The 21780-nt window shown below is 39.9% G+C and overlaps 3 protein-coding genes across 8 annotated transcripts; 1 reads left to right on the top strand and 2 right to left on the bottom strand.

Annotated features, from left to right (window-relative positions):
• Nucleotides 1-1248: 1248 nt before the first annotated feature.
• Nucleotides 1249-9276, bottom strand: LOC122883413 (protein Wnt-7a). The gene is made up of 4 exons (XM_044212051.1): nucleotides 8902-9276; nucleotides 8000-8226; nucleotides 5045-5316; nucleotides 1249-2927 (listed from the first exon to the last, which is right to left on the bottom strand). Exons 1-4 carry the CDS (start codon nucleotides 8970-8972, stop codon nucleotides 2445-2447), a joined length of 1053 nt encoding a protein of 350 aa, XP_044067986.1. The 5' UTR covers nucleotides 8973-9276; the 3' UTR covers nucleotides 1249-2444.
• A 640-nt stretch (nucleotides 9277-9916) lies between these two features.
• fbxw12 (F-box and WD repeat domain containing 12) lies at nucleotides 9917-13909 on the top strand. Its single transcript, XM_044212023.1, has 10 exons — nucleotides 9917-10109; nucleotides 10227-10264; nucleotides 10393-10559; nucleotides 10652-10776; nucleotides 11301-11507; nucleotides 11605-11769; nucleotides 11958-12168; nucleotides 12924-13105; nucleotides 13254-13384; nucleotides 13567-13909. The coding sequence occupies exons 1-10, from the start codon at nucleotides 10011-10013 to the stop codon at nucleotides 13664-13666; spliced, it is 1425 nt and encodes a 474-aa protein (XP_044067958.1). The 5' UTR covers nucleotides 9917-10010; the 3' UTR covers nucleotides 13667-13909.
• On the bottom strand, nucleotides 13715-21648 carry ptpdc1b (protein tyrosine phosphatase domain containing 1b). 6 transcript variants are annotated; one of them, XM_044212020.1, is made up of 12 exons: nucleotides 21244-21648; nucleotides 18871-18953; nucleotides 18536-18779; nucleotides 17944-18029; nucleotides 17265-17430; nucleotides 17004-17084; nucleotides 16764-16882; nucleotides 16549-16686; nucleotides 15411-16438; nucleotides 14694-14876; nucleotides 14485-14595; nucleotides 13715-14369 (listed from the first exon to the last, which is right to left on the bottom strand). In XM_044212020.1, the coding sequence occupies exons 4-12, from the start codon at nucleotides 17987-17989 to the stop codon at nucleotides 14235-14237; spliced, it is 2007 nt and encodes a 668-aa protein (XP_044067955.1). In that variant the 5' UTR covers nucleotides 17990-18029; nucleotides 18536-18779; nucleotides 18871-18953; nucleotides 21244-21648; the 3' UTR covers nucleotides 13715-14234. The 6 variants fall into 6 exon arrangements, with proteins under 6 accessions (XP_044067955.1, XP_044067956.1, XP_044067954.1 ...); XM_044212021.1 differs by having other exon boundaries at nucleotides 18871-18901; XM_044212019.1 differs by having other exon boundaries at nucleotides 18871-21648.
• Between the last annotated feature and the right edge of the window lie 132 nt (nucleotides 21649-21780).

The raw sequence follows: 21780 nt of genomic DNA, 5'->3' as shown, positions 1-21780 counted from the left end.
TGTGCGTCTTAGACACAAAACCCTAGTTTAGGTTTAACCAGAGCTTTTTTGAGCAGCTGCCTTTTCTTATGCGTGAGTCTTTTGTATCAATATTATGAAAGCTGAAAGCTTTTGTCAGACAGAGACAAGCCTCTGTCATTATCCCCTTCACGCCCTTTTCTCTTTATTCTGGGCAGATTATCACTTCCAATGACACATGATATGGCTAATCTATTGTAAATTAAACCTGAATTCTCACGTGTCTCAGCCTTTTAAATGTGGAGGGGGGAAAAGGGGTTTCTTTTACAAGGAAAATGCCCATGTGGAAATGTTCTAAAATACAGCACAGGTGAAAACTTTACAGGCTACATTTGTCAATCCCAGGAGATTATTGGGAGCAGGTTTTCCGTCAACACCTCCTTACTCCACTTCCAGGCCGATGAGAGTGGAATCTGTAACGACTGTGGGCTTTAGCATCGTTAACATTTCCCTGACATGTCAGCCGGCCTCTTTTGGAGACTGTCCTGCATTTTCTCTGCTGCACTGGAGTTGTTGTAGCAACTAGTGGCCCAGGAGTGAATGAAGCAGATGTGCGAGTCATCTATCACCTGACAGCTCCCACTCCCCCGACTGAGCAAGTCATCTCTGTGACAGTCTGCCCAACTAGTCACATCAATTACACTGTTACCCTACCATTAGTGCACAAACACTTTTCTCCTCTGACACATTCAACTGCTTCCCAGTCTGCAAGATGGGCCCTCAATTAAGCCTGAATAACTTTCCCCTCTCAAAGGACGTCTCTCTCTCTGAGGCCGAATATTGCACACATTGTACTTGTAGGATAAGTACTTTTTATAAGCATTTATCTCCATGGTGACCACATATTTGAGAATTTTTACCCCTATTTCACGATTTTACAATTGCCTGATGATGTTGCAAACCACAATATAGCTACCGTTAATAAAGATTTATTTTTATGTACATTTGAATTTCTAAGTAATGACTCTAACAGATAATTGATTCTTATATAATGAACAATTAAGGTAATTTATGTCGGAAAAGTTCAACAACACCACTGCTGTGCTGGTTTATGGCAAGAAAATGTCATTTACAGCAAGTTACAACTGTTCAAGTATATTTTATCCTTGCAAAGCAATTGCAAAACTTCTCTATAGGGTTTTCTCTTTATGACACAGCATTCCCATTTGTTCTTTTGTCATGATCAGAGTGAGACTTGATGTATGAGGAAGCAATAATGGGAATCATGTCTTGTTAGTGTTATTCTGTTCCTGTATTCCATCAGTAGTAGTCATGAAATGCAGTAAACACAGACGTTTGAACACAAACACATATAAACAGTTTCTATCACTTACAATATACAACTATGGCAGTGACAGCAGGGGCCAACTTACATATATCAGCTTTTTTTCACAAGGATTTAAAAACAGGAGTCAGGGACTTGACAATGAATATGCAAAAGATATAAATAAGACATTCATATAAAAATAGGCTTTTACAAAATATACTCTATTAACCAATATTTACCAAAAGTGGAAAATGTGCCTGTTTTTGATCAGTGAATAAGTTCTGTTAAGCTAAATCGGCTTGAAGTAAGCAATGCCATCGAAGACAGTCTGTAGCGTATAGCCTTCTACCTCAACAAGTGGGATTCTCTAGACTAGCAGCAAACAGAGGGAAGACAAACTCATGAGAGAGTTAGAAGGTCAAGGTGAGGAGCCTACAGCAGTTTCATCTGGAACAACATTATTCTAAAACATGACACATTATTCCAGGCAGATTCAAATCCAGTGTGTTAACCGTGGACACGTTTTGATCGCTTTAATAAACTAAAACCTCCCAACATTTTGTTATTTTTGATCCATAATGGACAAAATCAGTAGTTTTTAGAATAGAATAAATTAATATTAATTATTTTCATTCTCTAAATACAGTATGTTAAATATTCCAAATGGCTGTGTCATTTCATCTGTGCACAGAGTGAGAACTACAGCAGTGTCCTGCTCAGCAATCACATCCACCTTAATTCATTTGCATTGGCAAAGTCCATTTCCTAAATGTCACAACATGTCCATATAGCTTAAAGTCTAGACATCTTGCTTCACTGACTTACACCGTGGTCACCTAGTCCCACATGCCAGGGTGCAGTTTTTCCCTTAACAGTGTTTAGTCACACTGTTTCAACATTGCACCCCAACAAACGCAACAGTCCAAGTAGTAGGGTGAAGAGCTTTGTGTGCAAAAGAATCATGACGCCCCATCTTCAGTTTACTGTATACACAGTACAGTAGTTCCTCATTATGTATGAAAAAAACTGCAATAACAGCCTTCTTCTAAAGTTTAACTGTTCCAGTTTGTCCATGAAAACACAAAGACATGAACCCACATGCTCACATACATACATCACACACACACACACACACACAAGCACCATCCAATAAATATTCTCATTTGCATGTGTACACCTCTGTCCTCTCACTGCAGGTGTTGCATTTAACATAGCAGCACCACAGGAACTTGCAGTTGCACTGCCAGACGCGGGAGTACTGGTGTGTGTTGTATCCCCGGCCACAGCACATCAAGTCACAGCCACTGATGTGCTGCATCATAGTCTTGTTACACACCCTGCCCTGTGTCCCCAAGCTCCCCGTCATAGGGTCCGCCTCACAGTAGTTAGGCGACTTGTCTATGTACACCAGGTCTGTATCCATGGGCTTCCGGTAAGAGTAAGGCTTCTTAATCTTGAGGAATTTAGGGCGCTTGTTGCGGCTGGCTTTGATTGGTTCCACGTGCACCGCATGGGCATACTTCTCCTTGAGAATGTAGCCGAGCTCGCGGAACTTGGGAAGTGTAGTCCAGCAGGTTTTGGTGGTGCAGGAGCCTGAGACACCATGACACTTGCATTCCAGTCGCATGTTCTTCTCCAGGATCTAGACACACAAAAACAACTTAGTAACGTAGTAATAACAAGCAACTGTAAAAACAAGCCAGTGATGATAGTTACAATCATGACAGATTAATAACTAGATTATTAAAACCAATTATCATGCAGTTTATTATAACAATGATTTCACAGTTTTATCTGTCAAAGAAATATGAGTGTGTTATATATTTGTATTTTTCAGAATTGAATTGGTTAAATTACAATTCATGCAATTTCAACATATTCTAAAACCCTGGTGTATTTCAAATGATCTCAATTCACATTTAAACTCTTGCACTTTAAGGCAAGTGACAAACATGCAACTTGATAACAATGTGACTTACAAATACACCACGGTCGAGGATTAAATACAGCCCCACCACATAGCTCTGTGATACCATATACACTGAAGCCAAAATAATGTATCAGATTTCAGGCTCTGTGTGTGTAGTTACCACACACAACACACAAATGTCAAGAGTGACTGTACAAGGCGCCGAGTGACTAGGATTACTGCTAAACCCTGAACTGATGACAAAGAGAAGTGCCATTGACTGAAACTGGAATTTTCTTTACAAGGTCAATTACAATTTCCTTTTGCTAAAATGCTGGGAGTTGAATGCAATATGGTCTCCTAAAGCCATTGATGAGATATTTATGCCCCTGTGTTCTTGGCAAGTAAACTGTAACAATAAAACCCAAATACGGACGTGTGAACAAGAACAGAAAAAACAACTTTTCCCGAGCAAACCACTTCATAAAACCCTTGGCTTTAACTCCCTAATCCATCAATTGTTCTGTGACCAACACTTGTGACAGCCTTTGTCTGGACGTCTTCGACCAGGGAGCCGTGAACAGCGCTCCTGCTCAGTGTCACTGCTTTTGATTTGCATAAATAAAGGAGGAGGGGGTGTAACTATCAAAAGAGAGAAGCCATTTGTTAGCAGAAAGAAGAGAAACGAAGGAAAACTGTGCAAAGTTTGAATCCACAATACAGTCTTTTCCCTGGGAGGCAATTTAGCTGTCCAAATAAGCCAATTTGAATTCATGGTCCTGAAACGCACGTAGAAAATGATCTACTAGGTACAACTGTGTGTGAGGAGGCTTTTCAGCCTGTGTTGGGATGGACGTGTTGGTTGTGTTAATCAGGCTATTTTGGCACAGTGAGACGGAGAGAGAGAGGATATGAGTTAACTTGGGCAAAGCTGCTTCTTTATTCTTCACTAACTCCTACCTCACTTTAGCTGTTTGGCACATTATTCCACTCAATCTCTAACCTCTAGACTTACTGGAGTCTCTTTGTCACTCTGCAGTGTTCTGCAGCCATGTGTGCAGAAAAGCCATCAAATGAACAGGTCAACACATCACGAACACCATCCTTTCCTGCTAAATTTGTCTTATTTGAACTGTATCATATTATTGTTGTCTCTCGTTCCGTTTTTATATTTTAATGCCCTTTGTAACTTTTGCTTAAAATAAAAATGTTTTATTATTTTATTATTGTCTGACAGTAAGCATGGCCAATTGCATGGTATATTCAAACTGATTTTGAATTGATGAAGATCCAATTTGGACCTCATGCCTAATGACTGAATTAAAACTGTGGATTAGAATTGGTATGCAGGTGGAGTGCATATAACTACACTCTTCCATACAGCAAGGGAGACACATACTGCTCAATGATGAACAAACCTAGTAACCAAACAGTAAACACCCATGCGGTGCATGTACAAGCACATTGCACCTGATGTGGGTTCATCATATTAGAGAAATAGTGGGTGGGGATTTTCATAAAGGTAACTGTACACTGCCCCAATGGTGCAAAGCATGGGGGGACTGGGCCAATGCTTTTTTGTACAGTGTCAATCTGTTTTCAGTGCAGGGATCTGGGCTGTAATCAAACCCTGCCACTTAGACAGCTCTTCCCCTAAAAGCAGCCTTTTATTACACTTCTTGTTCAATCTTGGCCCCACTGCCCAGATCTTCGGTTCACCATCACATTTAGTCTTCTCTTATACTCTCCATGCCTTGGAAGAATTTAAATTTGGAGATGGGAACAAATTATATGATCTATAAAGTCACTGTGCTGAATAAAGAGACATAATCCTAATGCTAATCACTTACCTTGCGTCCCACCTCATTATTATGGAGGTTCATGAGTGTCCTTGCATTCTGTTTGACCTCCCGAGCGTCAATAAATACTTTGGAGAAGCCCAGGCCATAGCTGATGTCTGCCGAGCAGCCTCCCCACTTCCAGCCTTGGTCTTTACTGTAGAAACCCTGCTTCTCCTTATCACAGCTACAGTCACTCAGGTTACCCTGTGTACAGGCGGCTGTGATGGCATGGGCCACCCCTGCTGCAATGATGGCGTAGGTGAACGCAGCCTCTTTACTGCCTAGCAGAGCAGGGAAAAAAAGGTGATGAATAAAATGTTGCAGGTATGGAGTGAGATTTTTTTAAATAGAGAATGTCATGGTGTTTCCCCTCTAATTTGAGGGAAATACAATAAGTCCATAACAGAATTTTTAAATAGGAAAACAAGATTAATTATTAACAGTGTGTGTGCTTACATCACAGTCTTACTGACATATCACTCAAGGGCTGCAGTGTTTTGAAACCTGACCTGAAAACTGTCCTGCCCGTGAACCAAAAGGCTGAAAGGAGTATAGTCAACAAAGCAGTATGAATAAGAGGGTTGTCGGGAAGGAAGGGTTATTGATCCGCTCAGAAACTGTCACATTCTGTGTAAACGCATAAGGCACTGACATCAGAATCTTCATCCTGCCGTTATCTCACCCAAGTCCAGCTAACAAATCATTTACACACACACGGAAATATCGACAAATAACTAAAGGTTAATCTGACAGGATTCATATAGACAGATCCTGAAGTTTTTGAGTCAAATAAAAAGCTGAGAGAAAAACACTACAAGGAGAAAGTATAATATATCTTATTCAAAGCCTTATATAATGCAAACAAAGCAATACCTTTTCCTTCTGTTACAATGTGAAAACTGCCCATAATGTAATAAAGGTGCATTTTCATAAACATGATCAACAAGTACCATGTTTTAATTTCCAGATCTGTGATTCATTATCATGCAAACAGGAAACTCCTGGTTATAACATCTATGTGTAAATAAACTCCTCTTGTCTCTGTTTGTTCAATACAAACATCAGACCTTCTTTGTGCTTCCTCCTGCCGCCCCGGTTCACCATGTAAAGCAGCCATGTTTTTGATAAACATCTTGGATGTCTGCCCTTGCCATTGAAAAAAAAAAACTCATATTGAGGCATCAATTATGTGGACGTTTTTATAGACTCGATGGGCTCTGAGCCAAAAAAGAAGGTGTGTCAGTGCAGTCAGCCAGTTCTGACTGCACCGTTGTTAATTTTTCCCCTGCAGTTCTGAGTGCATGGGTTCACCACAAGAGATGGTATGAATTCTTCATAACCTTGTAATGAGAGGTGGAAGATATTAAAAAGAGAATAGAATTCAAAAGCCTGTATAAGTTGAACTAGAAGTGCCAGTTCACTGTTCTCCTGCCATGTTTGTTTCTCTTTCATCTCTGCAGAGTCATCCAGCCTCTTATTATGGATCTCATCTCATACAGCTTAGTGTAACTATAAAGTTCAAGTGAAAACATAGTTGAGGCCTAAAATGGCCCAAACCTGATGCACCTTGCATTACCCATAATGCATTATGTCAGTTCACTGGTCATTCTTCCTTCGCATTAAGAACAATTGCAAGCTACACAGCTCCACACAGCCTGGGCATCAACAATGGCATTCTATTCCAACCATAGGTCCTCTTTGCTAATCTGATCAGTGAAACCAATCTATTTGGTATGGCTGTCCAAGCCATAGACTTAAACTCCTGTCTGGGAAACACAGACCAAGACTCTTGATGAGCTAAAACCATAAAGGAACAGATTGTCAAACACCACTGTTTTCACTTCAACAGCATGAAGAGATAATCCTTTTTTTCTAACAGCAGCAGGCAAGATGGCCTCAAACAGCTGGTCCAAGCTACTGACTACCCTTTGTGTATTTCTATTTTTTGTTTTACTTCAATAGTTCTAGCCCGGGCCAAAACTAAACTAAACTTCTTTTAAGGTTTTTATCTAAATGGTTTTATAAATCCACCTCTGTGATTATCAGACTCCTTACACTGACTGCAGCCATAAAGGCATTGTTACACAAAATATCATTATACTTCATTAAACCTTGTTAGGTCTTCCTGGTACTGGTATCCTTGATAACTAACAGTCTTTAATCCACCTTATCAGTTCATAATAGCCAACATATGAGCCACAAAACTCCGGCCATCATTTCAGCATCCGCTGAAGTTCATCTACTTTTTACAGGAGACTTTTGTCTCAGCAGTAGGAACATTGATTTGAACTAATTTGTTTCTCTAATTTAGTACTTTCAGGACTTGCTTTCCTCTTGGCTTTGCCCCACTGTAACTTATACCCGTGGTAAGATCTACATCCTCACAGTGAGAGCCACAGCACCCATCACTAGACAGGATAAAGACCAGTGAAAATGTGTCTCCAGAGACTCTGCCGAGCTGAAAAGAAAGGCTGCAAACATTCACAAGAGCTTTGTTAAAGTGCTGGCTTCAGATACCTTTTAAACATACTCTGAAAAAAGGCCCTACTCAATGAAAAGTCTGGAGCAAAACTAGGCCTGATGTAAATGACACTGGCTCCTTATGGGATGCTCCTTATACTATGGTTTTGACTGGAGATCGAGAGTACCAGCAATTAAATTATATTTAGATTATAAAACATATGGCAAAGGATGCATGTCAATGCTATAACTTTACAAATAATTGATTTTTTTTTATCAGCACCAGGTCATAATTTAACTTCTTGAAAATTCGGCACTTCGTTTTGCAAATATTGACCATTTTTGAGGGAAATCACAAAAGACCCAAAGGTAAAGACTGTGAGCATTTTACGCGTAAGGCGCACAAATACGCATCGGGGTGCGAGGTGATTGATAAATTGTGTTGACTGCTGGGGGGGAGAAAAGCTTCAAATTGAAAACAAACGTTAACAGACAGCAACATACCCACTTTCAACTCTTTTCCGAAGACTGTCCTCTCTCCAAGCGCAGAGCAGTTCCAGCGCCCGTTTTTGAACTGAAACTGACACTCGTTGATGCCCATTTGGGCTCCCTCTCCGATGACGATAATGGCATCGGGGCGACTCTGGCAGATAATCCGTTGTCTAGGGGCCAAACCGGGGATCTTGTTACAGATTATGCTCGCACCTAGGGCCACCACCGACGAGAAGCCACTGTGAATGGAAGATGGATATGACTGAGAAAAAGTAGCCATCAACTATTTATTTTTTCCATTCTAACATCATATATCTAATATTTTTGGTTGTTAGTTTAAGTTTATTTTTCACCATTAAAGAGTTTATATAACCTTCTAAAATCAAATGCATTTCCACTGTTTGGTTTATTAAATAGCAGCTGATTGTCATAATCCAAATAGGCCTATTTAATACATCCATGTTTAAAATAGACAGTTTTACTGGGATACTTGCATTTTAACAGTTGGCATTATCACCAAAATTATTTGTTTCACTTTAGATTCTATAACACATCGGGGCTAAGGTGCACCAATAGATTTATTCTGTAAATTAAAGGCTTTATTAAAGTTACAGATAGCCTACTTTTAATTATTATGCCAGTATGAGTTTAACCAACCTTTAAAAGGTACAATGAAGGAAATGTCATTAAGTGATAAGGACGCAGTTGAAACGAGTCTTACTGAGATAAGTTCACGCTCTTCCCTTAATGTATTATTTCTCGTTTACTACCTGCTTTTGAGCAAATATGGGATACAATAGGCGCTTTTGAAACACCAACAACAAATAAAAGTCTCATTGTCGTTCGTCAGTTATTAAAGTCTTATGAGAATAACCTACAACAAACTAATGAGAAGTCAAATAAGCGCAGCTCACCCAATTTTCAAATAAACAATTCCTAGACAAAGTAAAACTCTTAAAATCCAGCGTCTTGTTCTCCGACTCATTGCGCCCCCGCTCTCAGTTTCATGCAACGATTTGTAGAGCTGATGAATAACTCGGTTCGCTTATTCTCCGATCGATCACAGCCCAGATAACTCCAAAGGAACTCCAAAATGACGAAAAGCATAAAGAAAATAGTACGCTCGGGAACTTCTACAGATTGCTGGTTAGGGTATCATCCAAACTCCCTGTACGTGGCCCCCTTTCGCTGGACCCGCTTGTCATTGCGAGGGTGTCACAGGTAACCCTTGTAGTGAGCAAGTGAGATTATGTCTTTCTCACAGTTCCTCTGCTACCCGCAGGTCTTGGCTATATATCTGGCTCATCTATCTGGGGCGTGTTCACAGGAGACATGGGGCCCTGCTGAAGAATCCCGCCAGGGCTGAATCTCACACACACACACACACACACACACACACACTCCTCTGCTGTGAATTCACCTTGACTGATTGGGATGGCTTTTTATTTGGTTATTAAGTGGGTCGGGGCTCAACACAATGTGGCCATAAGCTTATTTTTACGCAGATGTTTCCTGTTTTGCTTCAATCATTTTTTTCCCACACTCGCCAGAGAAAAGCATCACGAAAAGCTGCAGATAAACAATATTAAGACAAGTAAGATGCAATCATTTTTCTGAAAGTACATGAATTATTTCCTCAAAATAGACTCAGTCTGAATGATACTCTCTCCACTCGATCAGGTAACAGGTTAAATAACACATTAATGAGATTTAATACATGCGTTTATTTAGTTGTTTTTTTTTCCATATTCAAAAGTAGAATTCAACCATCGGTTTTATATTGCATCTGTTGCGCGCTACCTGCAGTGCGCCTCTGTCCTGGACATTGCTCTGGATCACCTACCTTTTATAATGGCGACATCTGGTGGCGCAGTGAAGCCTCTGCAGGCCAAAAGCCAAACAAACCATCCCCACTTGTCCCTGTATTCTTTCCGTAGCTTGCCCAAACTTGGAACTGCTGCCGCTTTTGACGTAACGTTACAGTAGGAAGATAGTAGTGGAGTGTGATATTATTGGCGTAAGTATGGACCTTCATCACCCGCACTTGATCGGTGATTGCCTTATTCATATTTTTACATTCCTGACCGAGGAAGATTTAATCAGTGCCTCAAGTGTGTCTAAGGTAAGTTAAGGAGTGTCCAACTTGCGGAAGTAGCTAACGTTAATGTGCAACAAGAGCGAGCCTATTATAATTCCAAAAGTGTCTGACTTTTGTCTGATTACAATGATATATTTTTAGGATTGGTATGAAGCTGCAGAGACTCCATGGCTATGGAGGTGAGTTTTGTTTGTACGTTACTTTAATTTCTGTCTTGTCCAACGTCAAATACATAAAGTAGATGATGCACTGAATGAATAATATTTCAAATCAAAACATATATAAGCGATTCGTGTGGTCCCCTCAGGAGGCTGTGTCTGCAGCGCTGGGGTTTCTGTAACTTTGCAGTCTTGGGGAGTGAACATGTGAATCGCTCATGGAAGAGATACTTCCTGCGACGTTGCCACATAGAGATGAAGATGACGAAAGGCCGGTCAGGAGGTTATACCTGCAAAAGCCTCAGAGGACACACAGGTATACTGTCTCTGTCTGGAATCTCCTTTGCATGGCTTCATCACGTCCATCATCTCATTGTTTAACGTTATGTCTGACATGCTGTGCATCAGGCAGGGTGGTAGGGTTGGTGTACCTGCAGGGGAATTCAGCTCAGTGTCCCGACCTCTGGAACAGCAGTGTCACAGTCTACAGCGCCTCTACTGATGGTACAGTCCGAGCATGGAACATCCAAAATGTCAGTGCAACACCTTCATCATATCATCCTGCATTCTCAGTATAATAATGTTAAACGTATTTGTACCAATAGAAAATGTTGTCTTGTTTGGAGGCACACAATCTGATTAAATATTTATCTTTCTGTATATTCAAGTTTTAGATCTAGTTTTTCTTTTCATCTGTCTTAAATTGATTGTATGACTCATACAGTATTTGCAGACAATGCCTCAGCAAACATGTAAAACTTAACATTAAGTGTTAAGTATCACATGCTGTGGGTCCTTATTAGTCCATATCTAAAACTTACATTTCCACAATACATCGTGACAATAATAATAAAAGTTTATTTCTGAGATCTGAGATGCCACAAAGTAAACCCAGAAGTGAAAGTGACAGTGCTGCATTCAGACCTTTTATCTACACTAAACCAGTGATATGAACTGCAATCATGTGCAGATTTTCTCCTTGGTTAAAAGCTGCAAGCTACTGGAATAAACGGCCTCACCAAGGCATTTATCTAAAGTTGCACCTTTTTTCTCTCAGGGTGAACTCCTGTGGTGCAGTCCTGTGCAGAGTCCTTTGACAGGGATTGTAAGTGATGAACAGCATGAAGTTGTGGTCACAGCAGACTCCACAGGCCTCATAAAGACCTGGTGTGGTCAGACTGGCCAGGAGGTGGCCTCCTTTTCTACTGCATCTCCACACTGTACGTTACTACAGTACAATGTCAACAACAATTGGTTTCTGACTGTAAGTAAGCTCAGAATTTCTGTGGTTGTAAATCTGAAAATAATATCGCTCTTTTTCTATTAAAGTAACACGTGCTTCCCATTAAATCATCTTCTAGGTTGGAACCAGTCAGGGATCTGTGTGTACACTAGCTGATTCAGCTTTGACAAAAAAGTCCAGTGTAATGGTGTGTGACACCTTTAAAGTCAACATACTCCTTGTTTCACCAGACAAGAAATGGATCACGGCTGGAACCAAGGACAATGATGACTTAAGTCCAAAGGTATTTCTTGTTGTCTTTAACAGCCTGACTTTATGTTTGCGTTTCCTGCTCTGGTCTGTTCTCATGTGTTTTCTTTTACCACATTACCTCTGTGCAGATGACACAGTGGGAAAATAGTTGTTCATAGATGAGAACAATGAAACATTAATCAAAATTTTCTAGATTTCTGTTGTTTGGTTTGTTGCCAGGTGATTTACACTGAGAGTTTGACCTCTCCGTCTGAGAATGAAGATCCTCTGTGCCAGTCTGTGCCAGTCACTGGGTGCCAGGCTGCTGTCTTCATACCCACCCAGCCTGCCAGACTGGCCGCCATCCACCACAACGAGCACCCAAACAACAAAGCCCTCTCTGTCTTCGATGTCAACATTAAAAAGACTAAGTACAAGTCCGAGATTCAGGGTGAGGACTGAGATGTGTGCAGATTGACTTTAATATGCTTTAATGTGATACTGAATCTTATGTTAGCTATTAGAAAATTGCAGTCAGTTGGTGAATCATTCTAGGAAAATCCACTATTAACTGCAGATATTGTTAAGCTGCTGGTTCAGATACTGCTAAATTGGATGCATTTGTCATTGTGTATTTTGCTTATTCCCGTGGATGACTGGCATGCCAACGCTTCAAGACATTTGTAATACAACTACAATGAAATTAATAATAATATAAGAAAAATGTCTCTCTTAGAGATCCAAGAGCAAGGGCTTGTCTCTAGACTCAGTATTACACAGTGATGGTCAACACTGAAAAACAGAAAAGAAATACCAGTTTCCCCACTAACAGCAGCCTCAATAGACCAGTATGCAGTGCACCCACAAGATGCGTTTTCAATAAGTGGCAAAAGTTTTCTCAACTAGAAAACCTGTCACACTTACTGAAGTTATTGCTATTTTGACATACACGTTTAACCGACAGTTCAGTGCAACAAGTTCACACCTGTTGTCTGTGTTCTGTCAAAGGTCATTCTGGAAAATGTAGGTAAATATGAATTGAAATAGATGTAAGTTAAGCAGGTGGAGTGAAAGTAGGTACACCAAAAATGTATATGACAAATCGACATCTGAGAATGAATCCTGAAATCTGCAGGTTAGGGGTTTAAAAGGTGGATTTTTCCAAAATATAATAATAATATAATATTGACTCTCTTCTCATCTTAGTCCAGCAGGTGGAGTCCTTCCCCTTGACACTGAACACCAGGTCCTCACACATCCTTCTAGAGGCCAAGGACAGCAACTGCTTTGTGTTGGCAGCTAACCTGGAGCTGTGGGTCTACTCTCTGAAAGGAGTCTTGCTTGCTACCTTTAAAGAGCACACTATGCCTATCTCTTCTATATGTGTGGTAGGCTGTTTTCTCATTTGCAATTCAACAAATATCCCTTCACCTGTTGAAATTCTTTGTTTTTTACAGTACAATATACCCTCTGTGTTAAAAGAGCCAAGTATAAGTGTCTGAAAAGGGCCAGTTTGTGTTGTCTTCACCTTTACAGGATAGCTTTCGCGTGGTGACAGCATCGCAGGACCTCTCCTTACGAGTGTTGACATGGAGAAATGACAGAGACCGTGGGTTGACCCTGGAGAGCCAATACCACTTACTAGGAGGCTCTCACACAATGTCCAGGTACTGTATGCTGTATGCTGTATGCTTTTGTATGGGTCTGCTGTATCAACAGCAGCCAAGTTAGCATCAATAGTTACTTGTAATGCAACAGCCTAAATACAGGTAATTTCTCTGTATCTTCATGTTGCTTTGGCAGTCATTTCCTAATCTTGTTACTTTATGCTTTGTGCCCTGTGTTCTAGAGGATTCACTCACATTGCCTGTGACTACTCCAGCATTGTGGCCTCAGTAGAAGGGAAAGATGGGAAAGACGTATTAAAAGCTTATTCTTTCACCTCCTGAGCATCACTGCTCCACAAAAAGGTGCCTACAAGCAGTTTGCACAACCCATTGGAAGGAGGAACAGTTGCTTTTATTATGAACTGTTCATCATACATGCTCACATTATGCTCTTTGGTAACTCTATGTTTATAGGAAACAAAATGAGAACACTTATTACAGATGAGAAACACTGTTATGGGAAAAGCATTGATACACTGTGGAAACAACATGCTTGTTAAGAAAATAAAAGAAAGTCTGTACATGTATGGGTATAATGTTCTATGACTATGCTTTTGGAGTGGAGGTATGTCAGTGTTGAATGTGACCAGTCTTAAGGCATAATGTATTCAAAATAGATTTTGGTCACCTGTTCTTAAATATGTCATCTCCACTCACAACTAAGGTAAGAAACACTACTGAGGCGTGTTAGTTATGTATTAGTGACAATAATCTATATACCATAAATGTTTATGTTAAGCCCACATTACATATTTAATAATGTTGTCACAAGGCACAAAAGCATTCTTTTCTCTTTCATGCCTCCACACGGAGTACAGGCAGTGCACCGCATATACATGACTGGTGGTACCTATGTTAAAGGGAAGGGAGACGTAGGTGTCTCATCTGCTTCGATGGCCACACATCTCATGTCCTCAAGGACACACCGTAGGACTGTAGTCATGGACTCGTACACTTGGGTTCCATCCTCTGAGTTATTTTCCATCTGTTCAAAGGCAAACAAGATTCTCAGGTTATTGAAACAAAACAAAATGACGAGGAGGAAATTAATTAAACTGTTGAAATTAATCCCAAATAATTAGGTGTATTGGTTTTCTTACCCAAGTGAAAGCCTTGATAATACGATTCAGGAATGTGTTTTCAACCTCTTCTGGTATCGTCATCATATGAGCCATACAATCTAGTATGCATGTTAATGTTTCCTTAGGGGCCTGGGAAGAGATGAAAACTTGGGAGCTTCATTGTCCAGGCAATTTATTGTAGTATTGCTGTTGTTTAAAATGTGAATCAGTGCAGAGTATGCACTGACCTGGTCAAGTATGTTGAGCACAGTTTGAGCATCAGTGTTGTTGAGGTTCAGGGCTTTGGCTTCCTGGATGGAGATGACTGGCTCTTTGAGCTGCTCCAGCCATGCCCACATGAGCCCAGTGAGGATGAATGGATCCCGCTCCATACACAGCCTTTCCCAGCCACCGCCTTGGTTCAGTTCTGCCTGCACACAATTGGGCAGTCATGTTAGACCCTGTCTGCCTGTATGTGACTGAGGAGCATTCCGTTGTAGCAGCTCTGTGTAGAATTTTTTGTCATTGAAATTATTCTACTATTCTGATACTACCTTCAGTAGTCACCAAGCACAAATTAATTTAATAATTGACATTTGTATGTTATGTACCAGTCACTATATGGATCAATGTGTGTGGGTTGGAAGGCGGACGGTTGTCCTTCACTTCTAATTAGGAAAGGTAATTTTGTTGTTTGTCATGCATAAATAAGTCTAATTGCCAACTCAAAATCAAATTTAGGGGAAGGATTACAACTTTTGTACTAGGGTGCATGCAATGATGCCTTTGTTGTGACTGTGAATTGTAGTCTGTTATTAACAGCTAACAACTGACATAACTGACATTTTAGCATAATGTCAGCCCTTGTGATGGACAAATTCAAGCATTTACATAATTTTTGATGCATTTCTACACGCATGCTCTCCATTTCTACAAATACCACCACACTGGTATGGGTCAGTTACCTGCCAGGCCAAGACCTTGCTCTTGTGCTCTTCTTCCCCATCAAGAAAAAGGTCCACTGCCAGAGCTTGTGCCACTAGCAACCTCCTGGCATCCAGGGACAACTCTGACTGCAGGGTGATGAAGGGCACCTCTGACTTCTCTGATAGGTCCTCTTCTCTACTGTAAGACATCCCATTCATTTCTAACTCTTCCCTCTGCTCTGCCTTCCACCTGGACAACATGCTACCCTTTTTGGTAGATTGATTGTGTCCCACAGACTCACTACGTTGGATAGTTTTCCGCTTCACCTTCTTCAGCAGAATCGATCTATCTTTTTGGTTTTCTACATTCTTGATTTGCCAGAGTGAGCCTGTTGAGATGTATGAGATGTCAGATGTGTTGCTATTCCACCGTTGACAATGGGTTGCATTGTGTGCAGAGGCCACGGGTGAGGAAATGGACATTTCAACATTACTATGTGACAAGGAGCCAAGAGGTTGTGTGAGGAGGTTGAGCTGTGAGCCCAGTCGTCTCAAATCAGACTCACTGTAGCTCAGACTTTTGCGATGGTAGAAGATGGCTGGCTCATTGAAATGTCTCGGTAAGGTGGGCATACCTGGTAAACGGGGCTCCTTTGCAAATGACTCAGGGCCCATCTTCTCAATGATGCTGAGAGTCATCTCTATATCATGAATATCAGGGGCCTCCAGAATATCTTCCTCTATCACCTGTCGGTTCTCTGCAATGTCCAACAATAGCCGAGACACTAGCTGGACAATCTTTGGCAGGTGCCTTAGCTCCTTCCTCTCATTGCCATGTAGTATGTGTCTCTGGCGATTCAGGTACTGGAACAGGGTGACTGGGTTGTATCGAGGCTCGGCACAGGAAAAAACACTCCTCAATGGGGCAAGGAACTGGGCAAACTGTCTGACACAACGCAGCTGACCACGGGTCTGGATGGAATTGGGGCGTTTAGCGCGTACATATAAAATAGCCTGGTTGGCAGTCATCCTGGTAGCGTAGGCCAAGAAACTTGCTATCAACACACCTGGAGGGAAAAAAGGGGAAACCCTTAATTTTATGTCAGATTGTGCAAATGAAAGATCAGACTGTCCGGAAAAGTCAAAACACCTTATACAACATTCCTTACAAATCTACCTGTTCTGCCGAGACCAGCGTGACAGTGGACTGCTATCTTTCCCTCCTGCAGTGCGAAGGCCATGACCTTCACCATGTCCAGCACAGTGGTGAGGTTGGCCACTCCATAGTCACTCCAGCCAAAATTGTAGAAATAAACTGAAATGGTAAGATGTTTTCAGTTAAACCTGAGTAACAATACAGATTTATCAAGAATAATTGTATAAAGCACTTACTATTGTTTTCCATGAAGACCTCTGGGCGGTATGAAAAGCCACTCTCTGGCTCCAGAGGGTTTCCGCAGCTGGCATGTTCACCGGGTATCTGTAGGTTGATCACTGTTTTAATACCATTCCTTGACACAAACACACACGCACAAACAGAGACATGAACACTTCATTATTCTCATCTCCTCAGATGCAGTGTGTTCTTAGTCAGGAAGCTGCAGAAAGACCTTGAAACAAATTTGGGTATACCTTCTAAATTGATCAATGATGTTATACTTCTCAATGATTTCTGTTGAGGGTCTGGACATAGCAAGAAGATGATCAGTAACCCTAAAACAAGAGAAAAAAAACTTAGTGGGGTGTATATTGCATAGGAATCCATACCCTTCTCAGTCCAACTAACAAGGCTTAAGAGAAAATATAAAAACATTTGACTGAAATAGATCATTTGGAAACATGTTCTGTTTTGTTGTACTATCACAACTACTAAGATAGAACAAGCATGTGTACCAGGATGAGTAGAGGCCTTTTATGGCCTGTTGGTCATCACTCCAGTAACTTGGGTTGTCATACTTGCAGGCTTTACCTCCACAGCCTATTGAGCATTGCATATGTCCAGGGATGACATAACGTATAGCTTCTCCTACTATTGTGTACTTCGCCCTGGGGGCTCTGACTGGAGTAGAGGGAAAGAAAAGAAGAAAAATCTGATATTATACAAAAAGTCTCTAATCTAAAATTGTAAGTGATATAATTGACCTGTTTTTTGTATTTAATTTGTTCTTAAATGTAAATTATGTCAAATCTATAAACGTTAGTGTTTTCTCAGCAGAGCAAACCAGTAAAATACTATTAAAACCCTGTGAGACATTTTCATATCTGTAGAAACCATAGTGCGGCACAGAGACTCCACCAAATGTAGGTTATTCTATTACACCTACTGTAAATAATTAAGATCATCAGTGGTGAGTGTTCACTTAGAGGTGTCTAATCCTTGTCTGGCATTGCAAGTCTGTCATCAGAACATTACAGTAAAAATAGCCACTCATCTGGCACATTTGAAATGCATTTTAATGTAGCATTTTGGTGAAGTAAAAACCTGTAAAATATAGTTGTAGCTGACCACCTAATTGACCTTTAGTCATTAACAGATACATTTTGTTGATTACCAACTACTATCCTTACTTACTGTATTCCATCAGAGATCCACCTCTTGTCTTTGCATGGAGTGCCATATGAAGCCACTCACGCTGGCATCCACAGTCATAGCAGAGCCTGCACACACATATATCTAACTTGTTACACTATATTATACACTTTATCATATGCATTCTGTAACAATACTTACAGTACTATAACCAGTTTCCTAACAGAATCTGGAAAAGGCACCCCATAAATAACAGGTGCTCTTGATTTTTATCATTTTGGACTGTAAAAGTCTCCATTTCAGACTGAATGATCGATATGTTTTTAGACATGACAGGGCAAGATAGAGAGAACCACTTACAAATGCACATTTTGATCAAAGATCTACATCATAAATCATATTCAGTCAAATGTAAAGGAGACATGATCCATTTTAAAAGATTGGCAAGCTGCTATTCTTAACTGGTAGTTTTACCTCAGTAGCTCTTTACAGTACAAAATTCATTATCACTCTTCAAGACCAATGTGCAAAATAATCAACTTTGAATTAGCTAACAAGGAAAGAAATGCAACCAATCTAACAATACACACAACAAAATAAAGTCAATTTAATTTTTAAAAAAAAACTGATTTACCTGTATTAAGTGAGACAAGATGCTTGTAACCACCATCTGAGAAAACAAATGGTTCACAGCCGCAGTTGCCAACATTTCTGACATTAACCTCCACAGCTCTGACGTCGTCTTTCCCTCTCCAGCTCTGTGGAAAGTCAATCCTGTGGCCTTACGTGATTTGATTTGTCTCAGATTATCCCTGTGTAGCGGGGTGGGGCAGCACAAGTACCCACAGGATCCTGTATGCTCCTTTGTGGAAAGCCATCTATCTCACCAGGATGACAGATCAAGTACATGAATATATTTACCTCAAGAATGTGTTGAAAAGTAGCAGAGATTGTGTCCTTTGTGATTACCTCCATGCACAGGTTCCTCCTCTCTGCGGCTCTGGGGGGAGTGTAGAGCTATTCCTGACTGGTTTAGACTACTAATCTTATTACTGTGCAGGTGTAAAATAGATCACCCACTCATCAACAAAAACTCATACTATAGCCACATCACTATTGCCTTCTGCTAGACTGTTATGATATACAATATATAATCTACAATATACTGTATTCTGTATAATGATATGCACATCTATTGTTGTGATTAAGTACAAATAGATTTTGAATTTTTGTCATGAGAGAGATCAGAGAATTTATGAAATCAACACACTTGCTGCTACAAATGATGGGACCTTAATGACTTAGCAAGTAGATCAAATCTGATTGGCTTACCTCGCACCTTGCTAAAGCTGGTTACATTTAGGTTACTGAGGATAGATCAGACTACGATGTACAGCATTTGGAGAGACTTCAAAGCCCATAATCCCAATGCATGCCTAAAATGCTGCTGTCCATGTTATAGTAAAAACTGACAGAAACCCTTTCTGGATTTATTTATATCTATACCTAAATTCAGATTCTGATTGTGAGCAGAACAATCTATTCCCATACCTTTTTCAATACATATTTTTGATGTCAGAGATCTCAGCTTGTTTCATCTTGTATCAATGGCACCTAAATGTGTGGATTCTTGCACGTTTATCCTTACTTCATACTGCTTTTTTATTCATGGTTGTATAGCATCATAGTATAAATATTCACTATAAATATACTGTGTGTTTTCATTAAATCATACAGTATATCATAAATCCTATTATCTAGTTTGAGTTGATGTAATCAACTTTTATTAAATTTTGATTATGCATCTTACAACTTATGAGTAATATTTAGTATAAATACGCACATCTCTGAAGGTCTTTGATTGTTCTGTACAGATCCAGAAAATGATTCAAATACATTTATATAATTTGTCCAATAATTTTCCTTAAAGTTACATATTGTCTCTCATCTAAAACCACCAACTGCACAGCTCACTTTGGCTGCAACATCAGCAACATGATGAGTGTAACAGAGAGTAACAGGGACAAAACTAGTGAGCTATGCATGACATGTACTGTATATAGGGTGAGATAAGGCCCAAAGAAAGTCACAGGCATGACTGTGATTTTCAGGCATATCTCACCAGTCTTACTGTGACAAATACAGTTGAGTGCAGAGCCAAGAGAAAAAAGAAATCTGAGAAAGACACTGTTCCAACTATATGAAATCAGTGTTCACAGTAACAAGGGACAAAACAAGTATCTTTGCACGAATTGTGTCTTGTGATCCTGACAAACAGGCATGTGATGCTGATCTGTAAGGAGAGTACACTCTCATCTGTAACTGTAAACACAATAGTTTTATTTCAGCTGTAGGTCCATAATCCTAAAGCTCACTAAGCAGTAAGAAGTATTGATGGCCCCTGTGAGCATTATATTACATATCGTACTGGATTGTTAATACATGCATGAATGCATTAATGTGCTAGTTGCATTTTGATGATTTAGCTGGTCGAGGTGGAGCTATTCTACTTTAAATACTGTTAGGTAGTTTTATCTTTAGCAATGCATCATATTGTATAAATTCATCATAGGTTTTGTATATGAAATTTTAATCTGCAAAGTAATTAGTAACTCTAGTTGTGAAATAAATGTAGTAAAAAGTTTATATTTCCATCTGAGATGTAGTGTAGTTGAAGTATAAAGCAGCATAAAATGGAAATACAAGAATTTCCATTTTAAAGTAGGCCTACAAGTTTAAAGTAAAGCACAAGTTCGTCAGAATTCTACGCAGACATTTTGGCTTGCCATAGTAGGAAAAGCACAGGTGTTACTGATAACATTAATGATGGCTCTGTTCCATTTAAGTGTCCCAGTAAGCAAAACCAATGAGCCAGCATGCACAATAACAGGGCCCTGAAACCTACACACCAAAATGGAATGCAGCCACAATCAATGTTAATTAATGTTAATTTCACCTGTGCAATGACATGTCAAATTGTCTGCTTTCGAAAAGGTCTATAAGACATAGAGGATCAGGTAGGGCACACTGCATATCTATACATAAAAAAATATATAATACAATAATATAATTCACAAACGCATACATTTAAGAACACATGACTAAATATGAATATTTACTTCTGAAAATTACTTAATTTCATGTAAAGTAATATAATTATAATGGAAATGGGAAGACAGTGAAAGGTGTATGAACCAGTGGATTCTCTGAGCCCTTCATGAATAACGTTTTAAAAATATAAGACTGACTGATTTTAGTGTAAATGAGACCCTTTCATATGTGGCTCCAATGACAAAATATGTGAATACCGGTAACTTATATGTGAATATGCAGTGCATTTACCTGAAATTAGCTAATTCATGAACCTTTCCGACAGATGGCAGCAGAGAGCTCTTTATACATCCATACAACAAACGGCTCAGACAGATTTCCGTGCTCCACATAAGCAAATAAACAAAGCCTAATGGGAAATGAGTTCAGTTCCTGGCGTCGACAGACCCCTTTCGTTGGCTTCACGTACTATAGTACTACATTTCCCGACAAGCACTGCCACCCTGCAGAAGCTGTCCCAGCTCGTTGCGTAGGTGCGTCTCATTTCAGCAAACGACAGTTCAGCCAAAGATACTTAAGCCGGTGATGATAACGTGAACGTACCGGAAGTTAAAGGTTTTGCCTTCAAAATTAAATTGGAGAGCTCTGACATTTTAGGAAAATATCAATCGCTTTTCACACACTACATGTTCTCCCTTAAAGGTATTTTTATTCTTAGTGCAGTACAAAAACAAAGTAAAATAAACCTACAACCACACATGGCCTGAAGGCTTTTTTCGTCGACAAGAGTTTTATTTTGAAAGTACAAACCAGAAGTTGAATGTTCTT

The sequence above is a fragment of the Siniperca chuatsi genome, linkage group LG10 (genome assembly GCF_020085105.1).
Source record: "Siniperca chuatsi isolate FFG_IHB_CAS linkage group LG10, ASM2008510v1, whole genome shotgun sequence".
Lineage (NCBI taxonomy): Eukaryota > Metazoa > Chordata > Actinopteri > Centrarchiformes > Sinipercidae > Siniperca > Siniperca chuatsi.
Note: the sequence above shows the minus strand (reverse complement) of the source record. Positions and strands in the feature narration are given on the sequence as shown.

Excerpts from the sequence above, each read along its gene's own strand:
- ptpdc1b (XM_044212017.1), bottom strand. The coding sequence starts at position 17,989 with ATGGCACTCCATGCAAAGACAAGAGGTGGATCTCTGATGGAATACA. Across the intron at positions 16,687-16,763 it reads GGTCTTCATGGAAAACAATA|TTTATTTCTACAATTTTGGC; the intron begins GTAAGTGCTTTA and ends TTACCATTTCAG. Across the intron at positions 14,370-14,484 it reads TTATCAAGGCTTTCACTTGG|ATGGAAAATAACTCAGAGGA; the intron begins GTAAGAAAACCA and ends GCCTTTGAACAG.
- LOC122883413 (XM_044212051.1), bottom strand. The coding sequence starts at position 8,972 with ATGAGTCGGAGAACAAGACGCTGGATTTTAAGAGTTTTACTTTGTCTA. Across the intron at positions 5,317-7,999 it reads CGGAAAAGAGTTGAAAGTGG|GCAGTAAAGAGGCTGCGTTC; the intron begins GTATGTTGCTGT and ends CTGCTCTGCTAG. Across the intron at positions 2,928-5,044 it reads ATAATGAGGTGGGACGCAAG|ATCCTGGAGAAGAACATGCG; the intron begins GTAAGTGATTAG and ends TTGTGTGTCTAG.
- fbxw12 (XM_044212023.1), top strand. The coding sequence starts at position 10,011 with ATGGACCTTCATCACCCGCACTTGATCGGTGATTGCCTTATTCATATT. Across the intron at positions 11,770-11,957 it reads ATGATGACTTAAGTCCAAAG|GTGATTTACACTGAGAGTTT; the intron begins GTATTTCTTGTT and ends GTTTGTTGCCAG. Across the intron at positions 12,169-12,923 it reads GTACAAGTCCGAGATTCAGG|TCCAGCAGGTGGAGTCCTTC; the intron begins GTGAGGACTGAG and ends TTCTCATCTTAG.